The sequence below is a fragment of the Nothobranchius furzeri genome, chromosome 3, assembly GCF_043380555.1.
Source record: "Nothobranchius furzeri strain GRZ-AD chromosome 3, NfurGRZ-RIMD1, whole genome shotgun sequence".
Lineage (NCBI taxonomy): Eukaryota > Metazoa > Chordata > Actinopteri > Cyprinodontiformes > Nothobranchiidae > Nothobranchius > Nothobranchius furzeri.
The window spans coordinates 44,800,169-44,827,498 of NC_091743.1; the positions used below are offsets into that span (position 1 = coordinate 44,800,169).

The following is a 27,330-nucleotide window of genomic DNA, read 5'->3' on the forward strand; positions in this document are numbered from 1 at the left end:
CTCATACTGAGTGCCTTTAGCAAATGCTTGTAAAATATCCGTCTGCTGGTGTGTAAGACCACCTTTTTTCTTACCGCTCGACTGACTGGGCGTTTGTTGAGGACGCAGTTTTTGGCTCTCTTCGTATTCCACGACGTGCTTCGTTTTGAGGTGGTAAAACTAATTAGATGTATTCCCTCTATTCGCTAATACTTTCTTCCGGCATACCTTGCAGATTATATCGTTCTGCTCCACATCCGACTCCTTAAAGCCAAACCAAGTCCAAATGACCGATGATGCACCGGTCTTCTTTACGAGAACCTCCTCCTCCACAGGCTCCATGATTTCAGCCTCAACAGCCGCCGCTTGATGACGCCATCAACATGCGCTACCGCGATAGGCCGGTATAGTCAAAATCTCTACCGTTGGCCAAATTAATATCATTTCTACCGTTTATACCGCCCACCCCTACCTCTGATTGTTTCAAGCTGTGCATGTGTGTAACGCCGGCCTGCATCCATACATGTGTGAAAGGTTCTGTGGCTGAGAGTATTGGTGTTTGAGTCTGACTTTAAAATCAGCATGAGGAGGTGATGTGCTTTTGTATTTTCAGCACAGGCGATGTTGATGCTGTCTGTCTAATTTGCATCAATCCTGTGTGTCCGCCACAGATCGTATGTAGATGTAAACCACAGCAGCATGGACCCGGAGGAGCACATCCACTGGCACGAAGACTCCAAACCAGGAACAATCGTATAGCTAGCTGCCGTCCCGCTGCGGGCAACTGTCACTGTGACAGGCTGACTTTGTGCCTTCGGCTGCACTTACCTGTTTATGTGTAAAAACATTCGAAGAATGAAGGAATTTTATGTGGGATTCAGAGTGACAAACAAATGAAGTGCTCTCATTTTCAGTTCTGTGAAAGCGGTTTAGACTGGAGCTAGGTGTTGTGATGATGTCACTGATGCACTTCAGGCTACCTTCAGAGACGACCAACACCTGAGACTGTCTCAGACAGGAACCCCCAACGTTTCATGAACACTGCCTATGAAGGATTGATAAGGACAATGAAGGACTGAACTCAGTAGAACCAGATCAAAAGGATTTACCAGATCCACCTTTTCTCAGCATTTCTTTGAACAACCTTTAGTTATTTTCCTCATAAGTATTCAGTCTGTCAGTACACAATGATTGAGCCAAATCTTTATAGTTAACTGCACCACGTGAGTATTACCACGCACCACCAGTTTGATCTCACTGCCACCGCTGTTGTGTTGTTCAGAAACTGGTGAATGGAGCCATGCTGGAAACGATGGGCTGGAGCTCGTCTTTCCTCCTGTAAGTAAGTGTTGCTGCTGTAAATACACTGGTTCTGTTCTCTTCTTCTTACAGACTTTTTTATGTTTTTTTAAAAACGTGTAATATATAGTGAACAATTGTTAAGCTGGTTCTTAGTAATTTGTATAATACATTAAAAAAGTATTTGAGTCTGTTGTTTTGGGGTTTGGTGAGATTTTTTCACTATGAAGGAGCGCAGATCTGGCGAGGCTACTTAGATCCCACGCAGGAGAGAGTGGGAGATGTCCAGAAGCCAAGCCACAGTTTCAGCTTTGAAACTCAGACCAGACACTTCTGAGACACATCCAGAGTAAAGGCGGTAAAAACGCTGCCACCCAGCTGGCAGAGTCTGAGTCGCACCACAGAAAAGAGACTGCTCGGCATCGCAACAGGAAATACTTCGATATTGTGGCGTATCGATGTTTTCGTACCTTCCCAGTTTGAAACCGTTGCTGTACATAACTGACCTTTCACGGGAGACCACGCTTGCTCTTTATGAAAGGTTTGGAAACGGTTCATGGATGAACATGGTTTTGGTCTTTTAGCAGCAGCAGGACTGGTACTAATGAATAAAAGAGCTGGTTTTAGTCCAGCAGCTCTGTTGCTCAGCTGTTTTCCCACTGCTCCGTGGCATTGTCAGACTGGTTTTATGTCTTCTTGAGCTGCAAACTAACCAAACCGGTATTTAAAGCCTGACACACCCTCTTCTCTTTAACCTCTGCTGTCATCCATGTGAACGACAAGTTTATGGCACCAACCCCTCCCTGTAGGCATGGGTGTTGAGGCCTGTGCTCCACATGCTGTCCACAGCCCCGTCTTCCTTCCTCGTAGCGTGTTTTGTTGCCGCTAAGCAGATTTGCTTCCTCGCAGCGCTCTCCTGTGTTTTGCTCCTCGGCCTGAGCTCAGGGGAGGTCTCGGACGCTTTACATCGACAGAGTCACCCGAGGCAGAGAGAGAGAGAGGTGATCCAGCTGTCTTCCCCCTCTGCTGCTTCACACCAGCTGCAACCAGACATCAGAGCAGGCGGTTCCTGCTGACACTCAATGCAGCTGCTCTTCACAGAGAAGTCCTGTAATGGAGGGAGGGGTAGGGACCGGTAGAACCACGCTTGTTTGGGTTCAGAGAGAAATGTCTCCGTCACACAAGGAACACCGGCATCAAATGACGTGTAATCTGTTGCTATTGTTTGTTCTGGGGCCTCCTGGGGACATTTTCATCATTCAGGCTGTAGCCATGACACACCAGCTTCTCCTGAGTACCTGTAGTTCAGGCTTCCTTTGCTGTAAACAAGCGTACCTCCCTCCTGCTGTAATCCGCCCCGCAGACCCCCTTCGTCCTGTAAAGAGGACATGTAGGACATTTAAGGGACACCATTTATGGATGGGTGGGGTTTGGAGAACTTCCTTTATCTCCTCAAACACAACACTGTCCATGCAAGCTCGTTATTTTCAGAAAGGGGATTTTTTTTTTTTGGCCAAACGTTTGTACACACCTCACTCAATGAGTTGTCTTTATTTTCACGACCATTTAGAAAGGGGCCAACGAGAGCCAAAAACCTCTGGGAACCATTTCAGGTGACTACCTCTTGAAGCTCATCAAGAATGTGCAAAGTAGTAATCAGAGCAAAGGCCGGCTATTTAGAAGAAAATCGAATATAAAACATGTTTTCAGTTATTTCATCTCTTTGGTTAAGTACATAACTCCTCATGTGTTCATTCATAGTTTTGATCATGGTGGGGTTCTGTCATGAAAGCAAACACATTGAATGAGAAGGTGTGACTTCTCTGGTTATCACTTCTCATCCCAGAGGCTTCTTCAGTTGGGATTAGGTTTATAAAATAATCTGAAAGCAGTTTGACTCAATAACAATCAGAAGTTAAGGTTTATTGTCTTTGTTTACACGATCACATATTTACGTTTATTCAAAGTTGTGTGTTTATTAGATCTTAAACACTCAAAGGCGTCAGTGATTACGTGCACTTTCTTAACAATTCAAGCCTTATAACTACATCCAGCTTGTAACAGAGATAATCTACTGAAACTGGCCAGCCAGACTAAGATTAGCTCCATGCTGTAAGGCTTGTTGTGCATTTCTCTATGAGTGGCTCGCTCACTCCTGTAAATCCAGGAAGCAACGACTCAGACAAGTTATTAACTGGGAGTCGCCGGATTAGCTGACCAGTCACATTCGCACCAGTCTTGCTTATGTGACCATTATGGATTACCTTCTTTAACTCAGCAGACTGTAAAGGTCACTGTGGGTCATCGCTCATGTGCCACATGATGGGTTCAGTTAGTGCACGCATTCAGAGCTGCTGAATGACAGGCTGCTTGAGTTATGAGCTCTAGGAGCAGCTTAGTCAGCCAAAGGTTCTCAGGCAAACCATGGGCGTGTGTGTGGGTGTGTGTGTGTGTGTGTAGAGCAAAATTCAGCAATGCATGGTTAATCACTCCTCACATGAGCAGAGCAGGTTAGCAGCAAATACTTAGTTTGACACATTCAGCTGTTTTTGTTTTACACCACCAAGTTAATTCAGAGGGTTAAGATGGCAAAGCACACACACACACACACACACCTGTTGCAAGTGCAGCAGCACACACACGTGTTGATGTGGTTCATACAGCAGCTGCACCAGAAGGAACAAGGGCTTCCACTGTGTCTTCAGACATGACTGCCCTTGAATCTGCTGCTGCGGTGCTCAAATCCACCCCTTTGTTTCACAATATGGATGATGAAGATGAAGATGATGATGAGGAGGAGGAGGCACTGTAGCAAGAGGGCATAAATCACTTTAGGCCAGAGGAGTGACGTGCTGCAGCTCGTTAGCTAGTTAAGACAGAAACGGTGAACAACCGTGTCCGAGGATATAATCAACCCGACGTGTCTGACACGACCGTCGGATCATTTTGTTTAAGTGAACTCTTCAGACGAGCAGGATAACATTATGGCACCAGAACCACATTTATAGTTTCATCTCCACCGCAGATCAAGCCATTTGTTCTGCTTGACTGTTACTAAACATAATCAGCTTTTTTCATAGCTGACTTTATGTAATTAACTTGTGTTTCTACCTTTTTACAATAAAACATCTCGTTTGAATGCTCCACCACGATCAGCAGGTCCTACAAAAGCAACCCTGAAGGCCTAGAAAGGTTTGAAAAGCAGGATTCTGGCTCAATAACAGAGCTCTAGCTGGGTTGGGTACTTCAGCACGCTGAGCTGTAGTTTGGTGCTTTTGTGACATAAAAGCACAGCTCAAGTGTCTTCTGAGGAGAGATGAGCGTTAGCACTGTCAGCTGGAGGTAATGGGGGTGTAAAGTCCACATCGTCCACTGTCTTTCATGCTAAGACCGTCTACCATTGAGAAGTGACACAAGTCTTGGTTAAACAACATTGTGTGTGATCAGACACCGAATCGTGCACATCCAGGTAGTGATTCTCTGAACATGACGCCGGGTTTCAGCTCAGTATCGATAAAACTCGCTATCTTGATTACAGGTGGGGGCCATCTTGACTTGGATTGACTCCATAAATGGTAACGGCAGAATTAATGACCAAACTTACATGGCCTTTTGACCCATTTTAAAAATGGCGGACCGCGCTCCACCTTCTGAACCTGGTTAGTGAGCTTCGGAGGGTGAGATCCAGCTGTGGTGCGATCTGATATCTACTCTAAGAACTCAGGAAATAGTTATAAAGAGCTCCTCGTGGCCATTTTTATTATCTACCGGAAAGCAAAGGTAAAGATGGATCTGCAGTGTTACTGTGACCGCCAGGAGAATATCCAACGAACCACTGGGTGGATTTTAATAAAACTCTGAGAAGGTCTCTCTTCATTTGATGGGACATCTGCAGCGGTCAACCCAATTCAACATGGCCGCCACAGTTAATCCACATTAGCAAACACAAAAATCCCAACAACTCATTCTGAATAAAAATGAAAGTCATTCCCAACACCAACGGCCCTGCACAAGACCCACGATGGTGTTTCATTAGTTTGGCTGATCTTCAGACCTCTCACATGAAGGGAGGTGGGCCTCCTGCGTTCTGCCAGGAGGATAAATGAAAAGGGAAGCCATTTTTCATTCGTGTAAATGTTTGTATGATGATGAAAAGACAAAGATACACTCCTGTTGAATGTTGGTTTCACGTTTTATTCTAAATTCGGACACGATCAGAGAATTGTTCGTCCCTGTAGGCGTCAGAGTTCGTGCTCCTGTTCACGTGTGGACTGAAGTAAACCGAAGGAGAGATCCACAAACTTGAAACGATCCAGTCTTGGCAGTAACGGGGGCTGAGCATGCACTTTTCAGTCTTTGTTAAGAGGCAACACTTGTGCTGATTGAGTGCAAACTGGCAGAGCAGACGGCGTTCTGAGGCTGATTAAACACAGATTTCATCAACAAGGAGCCTGCAGATGTGCTGCACAGGACTCCTGTTGCATAGCAGCATAGCAGAGATAAGGGAGGCAGCACCGAGACGCCCGAGCCACTGAAGGGGGGAGACAGTGTGCCGACAAGTCCTGAGCAGAGTCACCAGAAACCCTCAGGTGGAGAAAAACTCTAAAGATTAAGGACAGAATGCAGAGAATGAAGTCACGACTGGCCCAATACATCGACACGTGCTCCTTCCAGAGAAGTCACTCGTTTAGTTTAGCCTCAAGAAGGTTCTGGATCTTCTGAAGGTTCTCTTCTTGTTGTCCCAATGCCTGGAGCAAAATCCCCATAGGTGACCTCTTCAGTCCCACGCCTTCAATCTTGTTTTCCAGCTTATTCTTCATGTTGCGAAGGCGAAAGGAAGCGTGTGCAAATACCGCTGTAACACAGACGGAAACACACAAATGCTAAAGTTTGGAATATTTGGCAAAAACAAAACCATAAATAAAGTCATTGCTGCAGGGATCAGAACGTGTGTGTGTGTGCGTGTGTGTGTCTTACATGCCAGAGGTAGAATGATTGCATACATGAATATCATGACACTCCCCAGCATGGACAGCAGCGTGTAGCTGGCTACCATGACAGCAATCACAAAGATGGTGGGGTTCTGCCTCTTGAAGTTGTTGATCACAGCTCTGTTCTCTCCGACCCACACTGAACCCATGAAGACCCCCGATACCACAGCCAGGGCTGTGATCATCCCCAGGGGGTTCAGAAACCTGCAGGGTGACAGCGGTTTGGGTCAAACATGTTCTGATCCACCTGGAGCCGTTCTCTGGTCCTGTGTGGTCACTGGCTCCATCTAGTGGTCAGAAGACGAATAACAACAACAGGACTAAATGTCTGACACAAGTACTACAGGTAGTACTAGATAGTATTTTACAGGTTAAATAAAAATACATACAAAGCTAATTAACCATAAAAGCTGTGGTGAAAAGTATTCACTTCCATATAAGTTTCTTGTTTTTTTCCACACTTAAAATGTTTCAAGGTGTCAGAAAAGCCATTCGGTAGCTGAAACAACCAGTTATTTTATCTAGGGAAGACAACAATCCATCCAAACCGATCTGGTGCCATGTGAAAAGTGTGACTCTCTAAGTGATAGAACCGTGAATTATGTTCTCTAACAGAACATCCTGAAGGAGAATGTCTGACCTTAAAGCGGACTGTTCACGCTGACCCCCTCTGGTGTGGCTGAATTCAAAAAAGAAGAGTGGGACTAAAGTCCTCCACGGGGATTAGAGTTCTCACTAACTGGATTCAGTAGGGGTTCACCTAGAGCCGGGTTAGTATGTATAGGTTTGTTAACTCAACAAATAAAGTCATTTGAAAACGACATTTTGATTTACTAATGTTATTTTTGTCTGATATAGAAATTTGTTTGAAGGTCTGGGACGTTTAAGTGAACAAAAAGTAAACAGATGAAACTTCGATCTGAGATCACTTAGAAAATGAAATGAACATTATTCCCATGTGTAGAAATGAAGGTTAACTGGTGTGAGTTAAATCTGCACCAGCTGTGCTTCTGTAGTAGCAGCTAACAACAAAAGGTGTAAACAGTAAGGACATGGCAGAAGATCGTGTGGTGGTGGTTTCAGAACAGCCCGGTCTTCACCACACGATCCCTGACCCAGGTCCTAGTCTCTCTTGTAATAACTCCATATAAGAGTAAGAAAATGGACGGGTGGATGGATGTTTATGTTTATCAGTAAAAAGTAGAGCCGACATTAACCGTCATCATCAGTTTTTTGACAATACACAAAGCTCTCCACCAAAGGTGTGTAACCTACATCACAACAGAACCATTTTTGACAGGTTTTTTTTACAGCACAGGTAAGTTCTCGTCCTCTGCACCAAGTTCAGAGAAACTGTCAGGTGTTATTTTTCTCTGATCACGTTGAAGCAGAGAGGAGTGTTTACGTTAACGTGATGGCTGTTGCCACACTGGATAAAACTCACATGATTTTAGGAAACAAGCAAACAAAAATGTGTCAAAGTTCAGCTTTGCTCCCTAGGTGGCGCTAGTCAGGATGGACTCCCTGAGCGGCTTTCCAGCTGTTGGTCTCCTCTGTAATATGAGGCAGCAGCTGTTTTATCATTGGTAAACAAAGAGCTGATCATATGTCAAACAGCTCAGCTGCCAGATAGGACAGAGCATCCGTATTTTAGCTTTAACTGGAACACAGAGCTGATCTAATTATTGTACGCTGTTAGACAGGTCCTCTTAAATGATTCTGACTTTTACATTTTATAATTTCCTAACAAATTTTTGATAGATCTGACAGATTTTGACTCTTGCTATCAAAACAAACAATGTCACAAATTTGTATTAAAAACACTAAAGATCAGCACACCATCAGCTAAGTTAGCATCCTGTATGCTTTAGCTGCTTCTAAGTAGGTTAAAACCGACTTCAGAGCAACACGGTTAAATAACACAGATACGTATGACACACACCACCATTCAACACAAACCAGGTGCTGTGTGACGTCTTACCCGACAAGAAGGAAAACAACCACGGCCAGTAGCATATAGTTTGTCTGATAATAAAGCAGGTTGCTAATAATTCTGTTGTTCCATCTCGCCAAGTCTCTGACATCCGGTTTAGCGAACCTGTCGGAACCGGGAAAGAAGTCGTCCCATGTTCTGAGTGGTGTTAACTCGACTTTAGCCATTTATGCCCAGCTAACTCCTCTGACACCAACACCAGAGGAAGAAACTTCTGAGAAAAGTCTCGCGAGACAACGCGCGATCATTAAACTCCGCCTTAAAGTCCGACGAAACTGTTTGATTGGTCAACCTGCGCACGTGTTTATAGCTATTTTAGCAACGCTTAGAACGAAGATGGATTAAAACAACGCTGTACGTACGTTAATGTTCTCCAAAGTGGCATAGTTCTGTTTGTTGTATTTTTATTTGGTGTAGAAACTGTTCCTATGCTGGTTACACTGGCAGGTGTTCGGAGACAGCAGCTAACTTCATGTTAGCCAGCTAGCTCTCGAGTACACGCTGGTGGACTCAAACCGAAACAGGTGACTGGTTTCTGCGCTTTGTTTCTGCAGATGTGGAGCAGACTGCTGAGAGTTCCAGTGGTTAATAGAACAAGTTATTGGAGAAGTCTCTTTACTATGCGACTGAAGACCAACGAGTTCCAGTCTCTGTTTACAGAGGGACTGAATGGACTAGCAGGTGACATGCACACGTTTTAATGGTGGTGCCATTTATTTATCTGACAGTCAAGAGACCTGGAAAGTGTGCTACTGATTGTAAAGTGGTGAATTTGATTTGCTGTAACGTAAGTTAAACTGGAGAAGCACATGAAAGCTACATATTGAATCCAACAGTTTTCTAAGTTATTTTTGACAGATGTATATAATAGATTCTCAATATAAACTCATTACCTGCTTTTAAAGTATTTTTTATCGGTCAGTCTTCATTGAGATGGCGGGTGTGTGTATTTGTGTTAGGGATGCACCGATATGATTTGGTTTGTGTGAATATCCAATATTAATATCACTGTTATGGCCGATATCGATTTACACTTCTGAAATCAGCAAATTTTGTATGGACTGAAATTCTGCAAGCTGAGTTTTTTAATGTTTTAATTTCTATAAAGTGGAACTTGCAATATGTTTTATATATGTACAACCCTAACCCATATATATATATATATATATATATATATATATATATATATATATATATATATATATATATATATATATATTATAACCCCCCCCCCACCCCACCCCCCACCCCGGATCTGATTCAATTAAGATTTAATATTTTGTCCTTTACTGGAGTTGAACTCCTCCAAGGCTGCCCCTTGTCACAGATTCTGTTCATAACCTTTATGGACAGGATTTCTAGGTGCAGTTTAGGGGATCTGTTTTGGTGGCCTAAGGATCAGGTCTCCTCTTTTTGCAGATGATGTGATCCTGTTGGCTTACTCGGACTGTGATCTCCAGCTTTCGCTGGAGCGGTTTGCAGCTGGGATGGGAATCGGCTGCTCTAAATCCGAGACCATGGTCTTGAATCAGACAAGAGTAGAATGACGTCGCCAGGTCAGGGAGGAGGTCCTGTTCCAAGTGGAGGAGTTTAAGTATCTTGGTGTCTTGTTCACGAGTGAGGGAAAGATGGAGCAGAAGATTGACAGGCTGATTGGTGCTGAGTCTGCAGGAATGTGGGCGTTGTACCAGTCTGTCGTGGTGAAAAGAGAGCTGAGCTAGAAGGCAAAGCTCTCAATTTAGCGGTTGATCTACGTTCCTGTCCTCACCTATGGTCACAAGCTTTGGGTAGTGACCAAAACAATGAGAACGCGGATAGAAGCGGCTGAAATGAGTTTTCTCTGTAGGGTGTCTGGGCTTAGAGATGGTGTGAGAAGCTCGGTCATCCGGAAGGGGCTCAGAGTAGAGATGGCTGGAGCATCTAGTTAGGATGCCTTCATGGTGAGGTTTTCCAGGCATGTCCAACCGGAAGGAGGCCTAAAAGAAGACCCAGGACTATATATTATATATACTTGCCAGGGAAAGCTTTGGGTGTGAAAATATTAATGAGGTTTAATTATATAAGCAGGTGCTAACACATCTATATATCTTATGATTAAAAAAACTCCCAACTGGCATATTTCTGGTGTCCACTGATCGCATGTTTTTGTTCTTTTCCAGAACTGTTTGCGAAGCAGCAGTATGAGCTGCGGATAGCTGGCGGCGCTGTGCGGGACCTGCTGTCTGGGAAGCGGCCCGAGGATGTGGACTTTGCCACCACAGCGACTCCAGAGGAGATGAAGCTCATGTTTCAAAACGCTGGGCTAAGGATGATCAACAATAAAGGAGAGAAGCACGGCACCATCACAGTTCGGGTAAGAAGAAAATGTTCTTACACAATGATTAAAGAACAAGCGGGCACATCTACTTGCTAGATATCTTATTTTAAATAGGGATGCACCGATCAGGTTTTTTGCTGCCGATCACCGATACCGATATCAAAGAATGCTGATCACCGATACCGATCACGTGGATTGGCCAGAAATTTTCTACAACATTATAATGAGTGTTACAAACTACATAATCTGGGAATAAAGGAAATGTAACCTAATCTAAAATGGTCTGTATTAAGGTTGTCACGGTGTGAAAATTTAACCTCACGGTTATTGTGACCAAAATTACCACGGTTACCTGTATTATCACAGTATTTTTTTTAAACGTGCTACATTTTCACACAATTAAATAAACCCTGTAAGTCAGGAAATATTGTCCACAGTTTTTGTCTAAATTTTGCCTAAAATGTGTTATTTTGTAATTATGTTGTTTATTTGTTTACATTTTTTCCCTTTAGTCTTTAAAATAGCAATATTTGCCCATAACTTCTTATTTTATGTCTGTTTGATGTCATCATTTTAAAAATATTAGATCAGATGATACTCAGTACTCAAGTAGCCTTCTAATCAGATACTTTTTTACCCTTACTTGAGTAATAAACCCTATATCAGGAGAATATCGTCCTCGGTTTGTGTCCTTCCAGTGAGCTTTGCAGATGTGGGAAAATGTCATCAGGCAGTAATCATTGTTAAATTCATAATTATTCTCGGAGAGAGACCAACTCTTATCTGCCCCTGGGAGCCCCGTAATGCATAGCGTCACTTCAACATGGGGGTGTCCGCGACACGGTTTATATGCAGGTGGCGGCGCTGCGGCTGCTTTATCTTCGGATCACACATTTTAGCTAAAACGCTAACGTTAGCTTGCCTTGCGTTGACTGTAGAGTTGTGGGTGATGGTCACGCAGATGTGTCATGAGATTTGAAGCATTGCTGCCTTTCACAGACACTTTTTCTGCACATGCTGCAAACAGGATAGCCGTCTTCCATCAACTGTCCCTCGGCATTCTTCAAATATCCAAAAAATGCCCGTACTTCCCACTTTGTCTTTTTTGAGGGATAATAAATGTCCTCCTGAGCGCTGCCGTCTCCTCCTTTGGCCATTATTTCAGCTTTAGCTTCAAGAAAGTTTTGGTTGTAAACAAAAATGCGCGCATGTGCCGCCGGCAACTTCAGCAGATGATACGGTGCCTGGTAAGGGTCACCGCGCCTACGCCGCAGCCACGGTAATCCACCAAGATAATATAGTTTTTTAAAAAAACAAGACGGTTATTATTATTGTCAACTTTTTTTTTACCGGGGTTTACCGCTACACTGGTTACCGTGACAACCCTACCCATCGGTCTGCTTTGATCTATTTTGAAAACTCCGATCAAAACCGATAGGGGTGCTATCGGCCGATTACGTTCAAATGCCGATCCATCGGTGCATCCCTAATTTTAAAGCTGTCATACTGAACATGTAGTCAGTGAATTTGATCTGAGCCGAGCAGAAATAACCTGTTCTTTATAAAAATGTGAAGCTTTTCTGTGGAGAAATCTTATTTATTTATTTTTCATACAAAAGAAGAAAAACTTCATAAACACCAGTCTTAACAAAATAAAAAGCTTAAATTGTGAGACCAACTCTTTATTTTCCAGTTCAAATTAGTCCGATCAGAAGTTGAGATGTGAATGAAAAGCATCACTTGCTGACTCAGCGATGACACAGGAGGCTTTTCTCATGCCTCTTCTTTGCCGCTGATTATCTTTGCTCTTCATTCCTTCTGCTGACGAGGTGGAAATTCATCTCAGAAAGAAATCTTGAAGGTTGTTTTATTTTAAGAAGGTAGAGGCTTGTGAGAGGAGCAGTAAATCAGACATTTCCTCCTCTAAAGTCATTAAATCAAATCAAATCAAAGATACTTTATTAATCCCAGAGGGAAATTAGAGTTTCAGTTCACACAATTCAGAGATCAGACATATATGGGCAAGACACATGACAAGAATTGGTGACTGTGGTCATTTGCAACCCTGAGTCACGCTACCTTAATAGAGATAAGAGGGTTACATGAGGATTGGTTCAGGTGGAGGGAAAAAAAGGCACTTCAGAGTTACCCTCCACCGGGAGGACAGCTTTGCTCTGCAAAAAAACACCTCAAACATATAAGCAACAGACTTCAGACAACATAAGTGTCCACTAGGTGGGGTGGTGGGTTGGGACTATCCCCACTTCAGTTCCTGCAGCCACGATAGAAGCATGTCACCTACATGGGCCTTTTGCATTGTCTGGGTTTTACTCATCAATCTGTTCATGTTTCAGCTGTTCAATGAGAACTTTGAGGTGACCACTCTGAGAGTAGATGTTCAGACAGACGGACGACATGCGGAGGTGGAGTTCACCACCGACTGGCAGAAAGATGCAGAGCGGAGAGACCTCACCATCAACTCAATGTTTTTAGGTGATTTTCTTTTCATCTTTACTCTACGTGAAGCAGTGGCGGCTCCAGAATTTTTTTTCTGCAGGTGCTATGAAGGAGCTAGTCTTTTTATTGAGGGTGCTATGAAGGAAGTGGTCATGCGTACCTATTGTTCTCTAAAACACCTTCAACACTAGCAGATACACATGCGTGCACAAAACCTCAACAACATCTGAAACAATCATTAATGTACATCATAAACATATGAACAATCGCTGACTTTTCCATGAAATCATAAACACATACAGCCACACAGAAAACCATCTACAGGTGCTGGCCAGTAAATTAGAATATCATCAAAAGGTTGAAAATATTTCAGTAATTCCATTCAAAACGTGAAACTTGTACATTATATTCATGCAATGCACACAGACCAATGTATTTCCGATGTTTATTACGTTTAATTTTGATATTTATAGGTGACAACCAATGAAAACATCAAATCTGGTATCTCAGAAAATTAGAATATTCTAAAGGCCAATGAAAAAATGTTTGTTTCTCTAATGTTGGCCAACTGAAAAGAATGAACATGAAAAGAATGTGCATGTATAGCACTCAATACTTAGTCGGGGCTCCTTTTGCCTCAATAACTGCAGTAATGCGGCGTGGCATGGACTCGATCAGTCTGTGGCACTGCTCAGGTGTTATGAGAGCCCAGGTTGCTCTGATAGTCGTCTTCAGCTCCTCTGCATTGTTGGGTCTAGCGTATTGCATCCTCCGCTTCACAATACCCCATAGATTTTCTATGGGGTTAAGGTCAGGCGAGTTTGCTGGCCAATCAAGGACAGGGATACCATGGTCCTTGAACCAGGTGCTGGTGGTTTTGGCACTGTGTGCAGGTGCCAAGTCCTGTTGAAAGGTGAAGTCTGCATCCCCATAAAGTTGGTCAGCAGCAGGAAGCATGAAGTGCTCTAAAACTTCCTGGTAGGCGGCTGCATTGACCCTGGACCTCAGGAAACAGAGTGGGCCAACACCGGCAGATGACATGGCACCCCACACCATCACTGACGGTGGAAACTTTACACTGGACCTCATGCAACGTGGATTCTGTGCTTCTCCGCTCTTCCTCCAGACTCTGGGTCCTTGATTTCCAAAGGAAATGCAGAACTTGCTTTCATCAGAAAACATAACTTTGGACCACTCAGCATCAGTCCAGTCCTTTTTGTCCTTGGCCCAGGCGAGACGCTTCTTGCGCTGTTTCTTGTTCAAGAGTGGCTTGACACACGGAATGCGACACCTGAATCCCATGTCTTTCATGAGTCTCCTCGTGGTGGTTCTTGAAGCGCTGACTCCAGCTGCAGTCCACTCTTTGTGGATCTCCCCCACATTTTTGAATGGGTTTGTCGTCACAATTCTCTGCAGGGTGCGGTTATCCCTAGAGCTTGTACACTTTTTTCTACCACATTTTTTCCGTCCCTTCGCCTGTCTGTTAATGTGCTTGGACACAGAGCTCTGCGAACAGCCAGCTTCTTTAGCAATCACCTTTTGTGTCTTGCCCTCCTTGTGCAAGGTGTCAATGATTGTCTTTTGGACAGCTGTTAAGTCAGAAGTCTTCCCCATGATTGTGGTGCCTTCAAAACAAGACTGAGGGACCTTTTAAAGGCCTTTGCAGGTGTTTTGAGTAAATCAGCTGATTAGAGTGGCAGCAGGTGTCTTCTATATTCAGCCTTTTCAGAATATTCTAATTTTTTGAGATACCAAATTTGGAGTTTTCATTAGTTGTCACTTATGAATATCAAATTTAAATGTAATGAACATTGGAAATACATTGGTCTGTGTGCATTGCATGAATATAATGTACAAGTTTCACGTTTTGAATGGAATTACTGAAATATTTTCAACCTTTTGATGATATTCTAATTTACTGGCCAGCACCTGTATAGTGTTGCAAGGTTAGCTAAAGTTAGTGTTAGCTTTTCCAGCGGCTAAACCCTCGACTGCTGCAGCGGTTGAGCTGATTTATAGCTCGGTCACGTCCTTGTTACCCACAAGGAAAACCAGCATGTTAACCATATATGGTTTGAGAGAGGATCTGGGAGGGGTGGCAACATTTCCAGCAACACTGAAACCCCTCTCGTTGCACTAACGCACACGTACCTGCGTGCGACTGGCGAGCAAAGGGAATCGCTCCCGGTTGTTGCTCCACCATGTCAGGGGGTTTTCTTTAGGGTGGATGCATTCCTCCTGCAGGTAGCGAGTGAGCTCCAGCTCGGCTCAAGCTCTCTTCGGGACGGTTGCAGAAGCAGTGCTTGTCCGGGACTTCAGCAGGTCTCCGAGCGTTTATTATTATTTTTTTGCCACTGGTGGCAGCTCTGTCTCGGCCAAGGACTCTGGCTGCGCAGCAGCTGACGTACTGAAAACCAAAGTGCTCCCAAAGGAGCGAAGTAACGTTTCGTTTTGATACCAGTGCAGCCATCCTTCTCAACATGCATCATTGAGTTGAATCACGTTCAGTAATTGCGGTGGCCCATGTTGCAGCGCGGTGGGTTTCTTCATATTGCGATATTTCATTTTTGCGGTTACCGTGACAGCCCTAGCAACACCACAAACTTGTTTAATCACTTGAAAAGAAGGCATCCCAGACAATACAATGAGAGCCAGCTGGCAGCTAAAGCTAAAAAGCCTGCGGCTGCAGCGGCTAGTGCTTCTTCCAGGCAGCAAACGCTAACAGAAACACTCACAAAACTCACTCCTTACGACAGAGACAGCAGACGATGGAACAGCGTGACAGATGCAGTGACGTACCACTTGGTTAAATATTTGTGTCCCGTGCGAACAGTAGGAGTGGGATTTAAAAACATGATAAAAACGTTGGATCCGCGCTACGAGTTTTCCAGCCGCAAGTATTTTTCGAACACCGCCATTCCACGCATGTACACTGAATGCAAAGTGAGAGTTGCAGAAAATATTCAGAATGCCCAGTTTTTTGCTACCACAAGTGATCTCTGGTCCAGCCACACATCAGAGCCGTATTTGAGCTTAACTATCCACTACATGAGCAACTGGGAGCTACATAGTATTTAGAACAAGTTAATGTTTGCACAATACGTTTGCAATTGACATGTTTGCACTTTAAATATGTTTACAATTTTAATTTTTGTTAAGTTACTTGAAAAACGAGAAAAACTGATTTTTGTAATTGTTTCTCTCAGGGTTTTTATCATCTCTGGTGTGAGTTTAAAATATAAGTGTGTTAGCACTGTGTTGATTATCCCTAATATGAATAAATGTTTATTTATTCAATGTTTCTCTTCTTTAATACGCAATTGAAGTTATGCTATTCATGGATAAAAAATCGTGATAAAATCGAAATCGTGATAAAATATTGGAAAAATCGTGATATTCTATTTTTGCCATATCACCCAGCCCTAACTGCCAGTGATGTAAACTACTTTGTAGCCACAGCCGCCCTGGGGCGGTCTGACAGAGGCAAGACTGCATTTGGCGCCATCGGTCCCTCTGACCACCACCAACACAGGAAAGTTGGGTGAAGTGTCTTGCCCAAGGACACAACAGCAGAATACCTCTGGTGGGAGCTGGAGTCGAACCCATGACCCTCCGATCATGAGGCAACCCGCTCTACCTCCTGAGCTGGTGTGTAGTCATGCTAATTACGAACTTTTACAAGCTGATAAATCTCAAAGTACGTGGCAGGCGTGGTTGAAACACCCATCATTAGTTTTCATTTAAATTGCAGTACAACCTGTGTGATCCAGCGTCTAAGGCAAAGCGGGTTAGAAAACGGCTCTTTTAGCCTCGTTCTTATTCTTATGGGGACTGATGAGTCGACCGGAAAGACTAAAGGTTGGTTTATGCTTGACGCGCCCGCGAGGTCCGCACGGCTCCGCGCGGAAAAGTTGCGTCATTTTAACTACCACGCCCCTCCACCGCGCCTCCGCACGGCCCAGAATTTCCGCAACGCGCACCTCGGAAAATTTCTAACCACGCGGATGGATGGACGCGGAAAAACATGGCGGACCGGCAAGAACTGGTATGGCAGAGGTTCGTAAATACAGACATTTGTATGCTTCAGCTCTCAGAGATCACCGTGATCAACATGTTAATAGTTCTTGAAGAGAAATAGCTCGCACTGTCGGAAAAGAAGAGGACGCTGTTAAAAATGCTGGAATGCCATGTTGTAAACAACAGTAATTTCTACTTGTACTATGGTGTAGTGTTGGATGCATGCCGTAGAGCTCCATGCTGCCCCCTACAGTTTGGGAGAATATTGGCTCACCGCAGAGACAAGCCGCATGAACCATAAAAGCTGCAAGTTGTGAAGCGCGTTCCATCCGCGAGCCGCATCACCACGCAGAAAGTGAATGTGTCGAGCATAAACCAAGCTTTAGGCTCTCTATTATGATTCAGATACTTCATGTTAAACATGCCAAGTATCAGTTTGGGCTGTTTATTTAATCTTCTTACAATAATTCAGTCCAATAACAGTCACTAATAACCTCTGACTGAATGCATCACAATACATCGTGATACATTGTATCTTCCCTGTTTTGTGATGCGTATCGAATCGCCATAATTTCATCATCACACATTCCTAATTATTATTGATTATTTCCCTGGGATCGTCTCCTTGCAGGGCTTGATGGAACATTGTACGACTATTTTAAGGGCTACGAAGACCTCCAGAACCATAAAGTGCGGTTTGTTGGCAGCGCTGAACAGAGGATCCAAGAGGACTACCTGAGGATCCTGAGATACTTTAGGTGGGCTGCCAGGAATGCAGTGATTCTGCTTGTTTGTTGTTGTTCTTAATCACGACCCTCTCCTTTCACCACAGGTTCTACGGCCGAGTGTCTTTAAAGCCCGACGACCACGAGTCTGAGACGCTGGCTGCCATCAGAGAACATGGCCGCGGGCTGGCAGCTATATCCGGAGAGAGGATCTGGATGGAGCTGAAGAAGATTGTGGTTGGAAATCACGCTGCTCATCTGCTGGAGCTGATCTACGATCTGGACCTGGCTCGGTACATCGGTGAGACATGATGGAGGCGGGGCTTTAGACACAATACTTCATCAGAGATGTATGACCAGCTTTAAAGAATGCTGCTGCACGCTACTTCTAAAATACAGAAGCCCCGCAGCGCTTTCAATCAGCAGCTTTTGGCTCCACCCATCAGAGCACCTTTTGGTCCCTGCTCCCACTGTCTTGTGTTTTTAGCTGTGGGAGACGAACTTGGTGTCCAGAGTAGAGGTAGACGGTATAGAAAAAAATACCAAGTGGATGGATGGGGAAACAAATGTATACAGAGTATACAAGCTGTGAGGATAGAAGGTAGGGTGTAGCTGGATTCAGAGACGACCTTTTTAAAGGCCAAGTTCACTTAGAAACCGTTTTTTAGCTGTTCTTCATGAAATATTAAATGTGCAGTTAGACTTCAGTTTCCTGCATTAACCACTGATGGGAAATAGCCGGGACTGTTTGGTTCTGACCCGGAGCTCCACCAGCTGACTGCTTCCTAAACGTCTCTAACGGCTGTCTTTTAAAGGAAACGACATTTCAGTTTTTCTTGTGACTTATCTCAGATATCCAGATGCATTGCTTTAGTTTTAGTTCAGATTTGTTCTCTGGGTCATAAAATGACATTTCCGTGTCTATTGTGCTCATTTCCATGCGGCTGCTACACCTCAGGTTTACCCCCTGATGGCGACGTTGATGAGATGAAGCGTGTGTGGCAGAACGCCAAAGACCTCTCTCCCAAGGCCATGACCATCCTGGCTGCTCTGTTCCACTCTACGGAGGAGGTGGAGAAGATGGATATCCGACTGAAGGTGTCCCGGGAGGAGAAGACCCTGGCTCTGTTCCTGATCAGACACAGACGGGAGCTCTGCAGGGATCAGGAAGGAGCAGACGGCCTCAAACCGTTTACTGACTACATTATTGATGTGAGTCAAAACCAGGAAACAGAGTTCATGATTAATTTGACCTAAAAAGCTTCAGTTTTCCTTTAATAAGACACTCCGGTGTCACTTTTTTAAAATCTAGTGTGTCCATACTTTTGGGGCAGCAGTAGCTCAGGAGGGAGAGCAGGTTGTCCTGTAATCGGAATGTTGCTGGTTCAATCCCTGTGTGTGTGTGTGTGTGTGTGTGTGTGTGTGTGTGTGTGTGTGTGTGTGTGTGTGTGTGTGTGTGTGTGTGTGTGTGTGTGTGTGTGTGTGTGTGTGTGTGTGTGTGTGTGTGTGTGTGTGTGTGTGTGTGTGTGTGTGTGTGTGTGTGTGTGTGTGTGTGTGTGTGTGTGTGTGTGTGTGTTACACTGTAGTGTAAAGCACTTTGGTGTCCTCTGACTGAAAGTTGCTGTACAAGTGTGGGTCATTGAAAGACAAAGGTCTCTATTATAAGGGCAGTAGTCCTCGTGGGCCTCACAAATGTATTTTTACTGAAACTAGGTCTATGATCAGCACGCTAGTGATAATCTAAAGATAAAAATGTAGCGTGTGTCTACATCATCAACCTGCTGGAGAGAGAATCTCAGAATTCTGGAAATTTAATCTGGGACAAAAACCAGCCTGAGGGCTGGACATGTCCCCCGGGCCACCCGGGACATACCCGCTGTAGCCTGTTGCTGTGATGAACCGTGACTCAGACTTCAGCGTGGGATTAACAACAGCTAATGTTCTAGCTGTTAGTGTGGCAGCACGGTTTAAAAGCAGGGCTGACGTGTGAAAAAGCTAAGTCCTGTAGGTGGCAGTGTTGTCAGTAAAAGGGGGGTTTGTGTAATTATCACAACCCAAACACACACAAGACAACAGCTTTTTAACAGCGGTTCACTGTCGTCATCACTTTTCACAAGTGTTTAATGATAAACTCAACATTTCTGATAATTCATTACTTCCAGCCAGTGTTGGAAACGTTACTTTAAAAAAGTAATTAGTTATAGTTACTGATTACTTTGTCAAAAAAGTAACTCAGTTACTAACTGAGTTACAAGATCATAAAAGTAACTAATTACCAACAAAAGTAACTACTTAGTTACTTTTTTCATTAAAGAATGCAAGAATTACTACAATAGTAAAATATAAATGACTAATGACTGGAACATAATAAAATGTATGTCCAAATGTTTTATATAAACCTGAATAAGTTAAACAAATGAGCACTTAACAGGAGGAACTACTAACAGGAGCATTACACTAATCTAGACTATTAAAAGGTCACTGTGTGATATTTAACAAAAACCCAATCAGCTAAAATTTAAAATTGCAAATAGAAACACATGTAAAGGTTCCCGAGCCTTTAAATGGTCTCTCAGTCTAGTTAAATTACAGAAATAAATGTAATTTTGCACAGCATTCTAATTTTTCCAGCTTCACATAATTGTGTCTTTTTAGTAGCGTTTCTGTTGTTGGTAATCTAGTAATGGTTAAATAAATAAATAAAATCCTTTAAAATGACACTAGAAGAGGCACAAGCCTGATGGAGGACTTACATTTACTAACGTGGGTCAGACCCAACCACAGAAGAGCTGAAGCTGGGTGGTAAACACACACAGGTAGTTCTGATAACACCTGAGCTCCATGCCGTCTGAGACTGATGCATCAGTGTTACAGCGGGACTAAAGACATGATCAGAAACAGGTTACAGCTTGATGATCTAGGAAGGTAGAAGATCAGGACGTCTGAGCGGTGAACAGGTGAGCGGACCTTCGGGACGTCCCGCTGTCACGCTAAGGGCACGGCTGCAGTCTAGACCCGCAGATTCGCTGCTGCACGCATTTCCTTACCAGTAACAGGAACGACGTTTTGATAAAAGAAGACGTAATTAATTAGTTTGCTCGTTACAGAAAGAAATATTTTTTATTAACGCGGTTATTTTAAACAGAGTTATTCCCGTTGTGTCTACAGAATGCAGAGACTGAGACCGTGAGGGTCTCCGCCCACCCGGCCAATCATCATCGTGTTTGTAAGTGCGTTACCGACACCTCTCTCTCCCTGGCTGCAGCTGAAGTGTGGCGGTCAGAAAGCCTCACGCAGCTGCTCAACGTTCGACAAGCACATAGTAACGCACAACGTTCCGTCCCCAGTAACGGTAACGGCGTTGCAACGGCGGGAAAGGTAATTAATTAGATTATTCCGTTACCTATAAAAGAACGCCATTAGAAACGCCGTTATACTTAAACGGCGTTACTCCCAACACTGCTTCCAGCTGTTTGATGCTAGGGATGTTCCGACCACGCCTTTTTGCTCTCGATTGGAAGAATCTGCTGATACCGAGTCCCAATCAGATACTTCAGAAATGCATTAAGATAAAAGGAGAACACACTAGAGTTGTCCTTTAAGTTTATTTAACCATTAATGTGATTCTTTCTTTCTGTATTTGTCATGTCTTTAGTTTATTTGCCATAAAACATCACCTGTTTAAGGAGTACATTCATAAGAAACATGTTAATTTTAAGAATGTATGTAAAAGTGGCCTTGTCACTCATTTTCAGCTCGTTTACTCGGTGTACAGCTGTTTTGAGCTACAGGGATGGCACGCCACAAGCTGGTCAGCAATAGGGTCACTCTTTTCTACAAAACACCCGCAGTGCTGCTGTGTGTGTAAAGTTGAAGTGAAAGCAGATCATACTGCGACACAAGGAGGCTGCAAAACCTGACTTTTTAATGCATCTTTGATTTGTGTCGGCTGGCTCATCCGAATTGTTGCAGCGAACTGAGCAGGGTCAGTTTCTTTAAGGCGGCGCATCAGAAACGTGCTAAACACTTTCACCACGTTAAATGCCCAGTTTGCACACATTACACTTCCTTTGCTGTTTGTTTGAAAATGCATCCAAGTTGCGCTGACAAATATGCTCTGTGTTAGCCAATTGCTACATGTTATGGTGTGTGAATTCCCGGGGTACCTCAAGTTGTGGACCAAGATGGCGCCGAGGAAGGACACCCTGGTGCTAACGTGTGTCGTGTTTTGTTTGTTTTTGTCTGTAAATTGTGTGTCAGCGTGCTCTTACACCCGTGAAGAGCTTCTAAACGTCAGAAAATCAACACCGACGGACCTACTTCCAGTTTTTTTAGTGAGTGTGGAGGATTTGGTCCACTTTTTTATTAAGAAAGTGAGACGCCGTAGGAGAGGGAAACGTGCGGGAGTGCTCGTGCGTCTACGAAGACGCGGCTCACGTACGCCTTTACCTGGGATCTTCCTCTCCAATGTCCGCTCACTTAGCAACAAGACGGATGAACTGGCGTTGCTGATGAGACAGAACAGAGACTTTTCTTCCTCTTCTGTCTTATGCTTCACGGAGACGTGGCTCAACGAGCAGATCCCGGATTGCGCGCTCCATTTGGAGGGATTCCAGCTCCTCCGCGCCGACAGACAGCGGGTCTTATCCAGAGGAAAGACAAAAGGTGGAGGTGTCTGCTTCTACATCAACAATGCCTGGTGTTCGGATGTGACTGTGATCTCCCAGCACTGCTCTCCTGCCCTGGAATTCGTCTTCATAAACTGTAAGCCATTCTACTCCCCACGTGAGTTTGCTTCATTCATTCTGGCCGCTGTTTACATCCCACCGAGCGCGGACGTGCACGAGGCTCAACGTGCGCTCGCAGAGCAGATCCTAAGTGTGGAAGAGACCTTTCCGGACTCTAGTTATTATCTTCGGGGACTTTAACAAGGGAAATCTGAGCCAGGAATTGCCTAAGTACAAACAGTTTGTTAAATGCCCGACAAGAGAGCAGAACACGCTGGACCACTGCTACACCACAGTCAGTGGAGCTTATCGAGCCGTGCAGCGAGCTGCTCTCGGCTTCTCAGACCACGCCATGATTCACCTCATCCCCTCATATAGGCAGAGGCTGAAGCTCTCTAAGCCTGCAGTGAGGACCTCTAAGAAATGGACCTGCGAGGCTGTGGAGGAGCTTCGCGTGTGCCTGGACACAACAGACTGGATCGTGTTTGGATCTGCCACAGACAACTTGGATGACTATACAGACACTGTGATGTCATATATAAAATTCTGTGAGGACAGCATTATTCCAACAAAAACAAGGGTCATTTTTAACAACGATAAGCCCTGGTTCACACCCAGACTGAGACAGCTGAGGAGGGAGAAAGAAGCAGCCCACAGAGCTAAGGACAGAGAGAGCTACATGGGCGCTAAGTACCAGTTCTCAAAAGAGTTGAAGAAGACGAGATCTCGGTACAACAAGCGTCTAAAGGAGCAGTTCTCTGACAATGACACCGCCTCTGTCTGGAGAGGGCTCAGGCAAATCACCAACCACAAGCCTAGAGCCCAACATGCTGCTGACGATCTACAACTGGCTGAACAACTCAACTCCTTTTATGCAAGGTTTGAAGTGTAACACCCATCCCCCACACCCCCTACTGCACAGGTTTCTTCAGCCACTCTGGTGTCATATGCCTCCCCCACCACCTTCACCACTGTGAATAGTACAGTCCCCGCTGACCACCCCTCCCCCTCCATTGCCATCTCAGTGAAAGAAAAGGATGTGCTCAGGGTTTTCCGTAAGCAAAACCCTCGGAAATCCCCTGGCCCGGACGGTGTCTCCCCCGCAACCCTGAGACACTGCGCAGAGGTACTGCCTCCAATCTTCACGGACATCTTTACCATCTCCTTGGAGTCCTGCCATGTTCCAGCCTGCTTTAAGCTGTCCACCATTGTCCCTGTCCCTAAGAAACCCCGTATCACTGGACTGAATGATTACAGGCCTGTGGCGCTTACGTCTGTAGTCTTGAAGTCTTTTGAGCGCCTGGTCCTCCCTCATTTCAAGTCCTTCACCTCCCCCCTCCTGGACCCTCTGCAGTTCGCATACAGAGCCAATAGGTCTGTAGACGACGCCATCAACCTGGCCCTCCACTTTATCCTGCAGCACCTGGACTCCCCGGGAACCTACGCTAGGATCCTGTTTGTGGACTTCAGCTCTGCGTTCAATACCATCCTCCCTGCTCTGCTCCAGGACAAGCTCTCCATGCTCAACGTACCCAATTCCACCTGCAGGTGGATCACTGACTTCCTGACGGACCGAAGGCAGTGCGTGCGACTGGGGAAGAATGTCTCCACCATTCAGACAATTAGCACAGGATCTCCACAGGGCTGTGTACTTTCTCCTCTGCTCTTCTCCCTGTACACAAACTGCTGCACCTCGAGCCATGACTCCGTTAAACTGATCAAGTTTGCGGACGACACCACCCTCGTTGGGCTCATCTCTGACGGTGATGAGTCCGCCTACAGGAGGGAGGTGGAACGGCTGGTGTACTGGTGCAGCAGCAACAACCTGGAGCTCAATGCTCAGAAGACAGTGGAGATGATTGTGGACTTCAGGAAAGTCACAGCCCCATCTCTCCCCCTCGTCCTGACGGGCACCCCCATCACCACTGTGGACTCCTTCCACTTCCTCGGAACCACCATCACACATGACCTTAGGTGGGAGCCATCCATCAGCTCCCTGATCAAAAAAGCCCAGCAGAGGATGTACTTTCTGCGTCAGTTGAAAAAGACCAAGCTGCCGGCCCAGATGATGGTGCAGTTTTACACGGCCATCATTGAGTCCATCCTCACCTCCTCCATCACTGTGTGGTACGCTGGAGCCACAGTGAGGGACAAACATAGACTGCAGCGCATTGTGCGCTCTGCTGAGAAGGTGATTGGCTGCAGCCTTCCATCTCTCCAGGACCTGTACGTCTCCAGAACTCGGAGGCGTGCAGGTCGGATAGCAGCTGACCCTTCTCACCCGGGTCACAGACTTTTTGAGCCGCTTCCCTCAGGCAGGTGGTTACGGTCCATCCGGACCAGAACCTCCCGCCATAAGAACAGCTTCTTTCCATCTGCCGTTAGACTTGTGAACAGCTTATAAACACACAACCATGCTGGTCTTTTGTACTTGACACAGCGTCACATTATCGACCACGTTACCATTACCTGCCTTTTTTTTTATAGCTGAAAGTTTTATGCTAGTTTTATTCTATTTTATTCTATTTTTAATCTTATTATTCATGTTATATGTAGCACATTAGTACCGAAGCAAGTTCCTAGTTTGTGAATTGTTTGTTCACTGACAATGGCAATACACCTATTCTGATTCTGTTGTTTTTGAAATGAAGAATACTAATGTAGAGGACCTTGATGAATCTAAAGTTTCTTTCTTGGGATGAATTTAAAAAGTAATGTCTGTTAAATTTGATCTTTTTCACCCGATTTCGATCCGGTCACACAATCGGACCTGATTCGGAGCATCCCTGTTTAATTCTCACCATTATGGGCTCCACGCATGGGAGGCGACAGACGACCGCAATCAGCGAAACTTTTTGCTATCTCTTTGATAACCTGACACACGGTAGGCGGCATGTGGCGGCAGCAAAAGCCGGGGCGAATAGCCAGTCTTCCATTGTTTTGATTGGCCGTCAGATTGGAGGGAATGTTGGGTTATTGAAGCAGTTCAGAGTTAAAAAAGTGGTAGAAATGGAGTCTCACAACCTTTTGTTAAGAGTTAAGCGAAGTCTTACTTCTGACTTTACTATAAAAAGAAATATGTGAATGGCTTCATCCCATTTTTTACAAACCAGATAAAGAAACTCTGAATATGTGACCACATCAACAACCAACTCATTTCAGCACATACTGGATCAGGAAAATGACTTAAGAAATGAAAAAGTTGCATCGTACCCCTTTAACAACAGTCCCAAAAAACAAGGCTGCTCTTTCAGCACCAGTTTGCTCTTCGGTTCGTGCATTTTTCACGGTCGTCTTCTGTTTTCATCTGTGTTTACTGGCTCTCCGTTATCGTTTGCTTCAAACCCAAAATACTCCCAAGCGGCAGAAGTTGTGTTCTTTTTAGACATCCAGTTATGTGGTGTTAGCTGCCATTGATCTCCCCGTGTGATGATGTCACGTTCATGAACATCGCTAAAATTTGGACAAAACAGTTTAAACAAATTAAGTAAACCTGAAAATTCAACAGTGCATCTGTTTTCTACATAAAAAGATGCATTTGTTTTATTATCTTTGCCTCCTACATACAGTTTTTATTTATTTATTGTTTTTGACAGAATTGGAACCAACACCGTTGCTAATTTTCAACACCAGCTGTATACGGTAATACCGCCAAAGCCTACCGTAAAGTTTTATCGGAGTGGGAAAAGGCTGTGAATGAACCAAAAACCAAATGGTTCAGTTCTGATTTGGGTGTAAATGTTTGTTACTGAGCTGCTCAGGTCAGGGTGAGAGGAAGGGAGATGATCCCAGTAAGATCAGAAGGAAGCTGGGCTTCTTTTTTAACTATATTTAGCTTTTCATCTGTGGAGCTGCATCAGTTGAGAGGTCATCCTGTTGTACTCCGTTAAACTACCTCGAATCGCCACACCCTGGATGACTCGGAACCTCCAGCAGCTCTGGAAGACTAAGAAATCTTTATTACCAGAGTTACCAGGTCTCACTGGGATCTAAACCTTCTACCTTCTGTCTTCTCAGACCCGGGAGCTGGACTCTCAGAGCAAAGTGTGTGAGCTGCTGAAGTATCAGGGAGAGGAGAAGCTGCTCTCAGAGCTCCACAGATGGTCGATCCCTCACTTCCCCATCAGCGGCCATGACCTCAGGAAGATGGGAATCGCCTCAGGAAAGGAGATTGGTGTTGCTCTACAGAAGCTCCGTGATGTCTGGAAGAAAAGCCGCTACCAGATGGACAAAGATGAACTTCTCAGCCATGTGAAGCTTTAACGTGGTCAAATAAATCCACAAGCTTAGAGCTCCATGTTGACTCAAACCACTGTTTCCAGTAAACCATGATTAGTCTTTATTTGATCAGACAGAATTTGTGAAGAAAGTCAAGCATTTAAAGATGGAGGAACTAAAACAGATGTGCTTTCATGTGGAAGTAAAACGGCAGATTTAACAGGAAGTGACTACAGAAGTGAGACGTGCACACTGAGAATTCCATTCCAGCTTTCATCATCTGAAGGCTACATTTCATCAATTATGTAATGTAAGTATAAGGACGGCCATTTTCTACAACATCTGGCTGACTTAAATGTGGTGGCAGCATGTGTCTCCATGTGGGTCATTTCTAGAGGAGGATCTGTTAAAACGGCTCAAACTGAACAGAACAAACATTTAGGGCATCATCCATGTAATTAATACCAATTATTTAGCTTTTATTTTGAAAAGAGGAAAGTGAACGTTTGTTTCATGACCAGTTATGCATAATGAACTGAATGTTTATTAAAGTGTTGTTCTGGGCGTGCTTTGTCCACTCTGAGGTTGCCCCTCCTTTCTGCATGGA

General features: G+C 44.5%; 3 protein-coding genes across 7 annotated transcripts in view; 2 read left to right on the top strand and 1 right to left on the bottom strand.

Annotated features, from left to right (window-relative positions):
* Positions 1-1,473, top strand: part of frmd4ba (FERM domain containing 4Ba) — an 80,375-nt gene extending 78,902 nt beyond the window's left edge. For all 4 annotated transcript variants that reach the window (XM_015959920.3, XM_015959917.3, XM_015959918.3 and 1 more), the window contains one exon: positions 651-1,473. In XM_015959920.3, the coding sequence (XP_015815406.3) occupies position 651 (1 nt within the window). In that variant the 3' untranslated portion in view covers positions 652-1,473. The remainder of the gene's footprint in view (positions 1-650) is intronic.
* A 3,978-nt stretch (positions 1,474-5,451) lies between these two features.
* arl6ip5a (ADP-ribosylation factor-like 6 interacting protein 5a) lies at positions 5,452-8,493 on the bottom strand. The gene is made up of 3 exons (XM_015959916.3): positions 8,251-8,493; positions 6,256-6,473; positions 5,452-6,133 (listed from the first exon to the last, which is right to left on the bottom strand). Exons 1-3 carry the CDS (start codon positions 8,427-8,429, stop codon positions 5,958-5,960), a joined length of 573 nt encoding a protein of 190 aa, XP_015815402.1. The 5' UTR covers positions 8,430-8,493; the 3' UTR covers positions 5,452-5,957.
* Positions 8,488-27,303, top strand: trnt1 (tRNA nucleotidyl transferase, CCA-adding, 1). Of its 2 annotated transcripts, none has more exons than XM_015959915.3 (8): positions 8,488-8,616; positions 8,817-8,943; positions 10,422-10,615; positions 12,934-13,072; positions 17,685-17,811; positions 17,886-18,079; positions 18,737-18,990; positions 26,523-27,303. In XM_015959915.3, the coding sequence occupies exons 2-8, from the start codon at positions 8,817-8,819 to the stop codon at positions 26,766-26,768; spliced, it is 1,281 nt and encodes a 426-aa protein (XP_015815401.3). In that variant the 5' UTR covers positions 8,488-8,616; the 3' UTR covers positions 26,769-27,303. The 2 variants fall into 2 exon arrangements, with proteins under 2 accessions (XP_015815401.3, XP_054604683.2); XM_054748708.2 differs by having other exon boundaries at positions 8,549-8,620.
* The last annotated feature ends 27 nt before the right edge of the window (positions 27,304-27,330 follow it).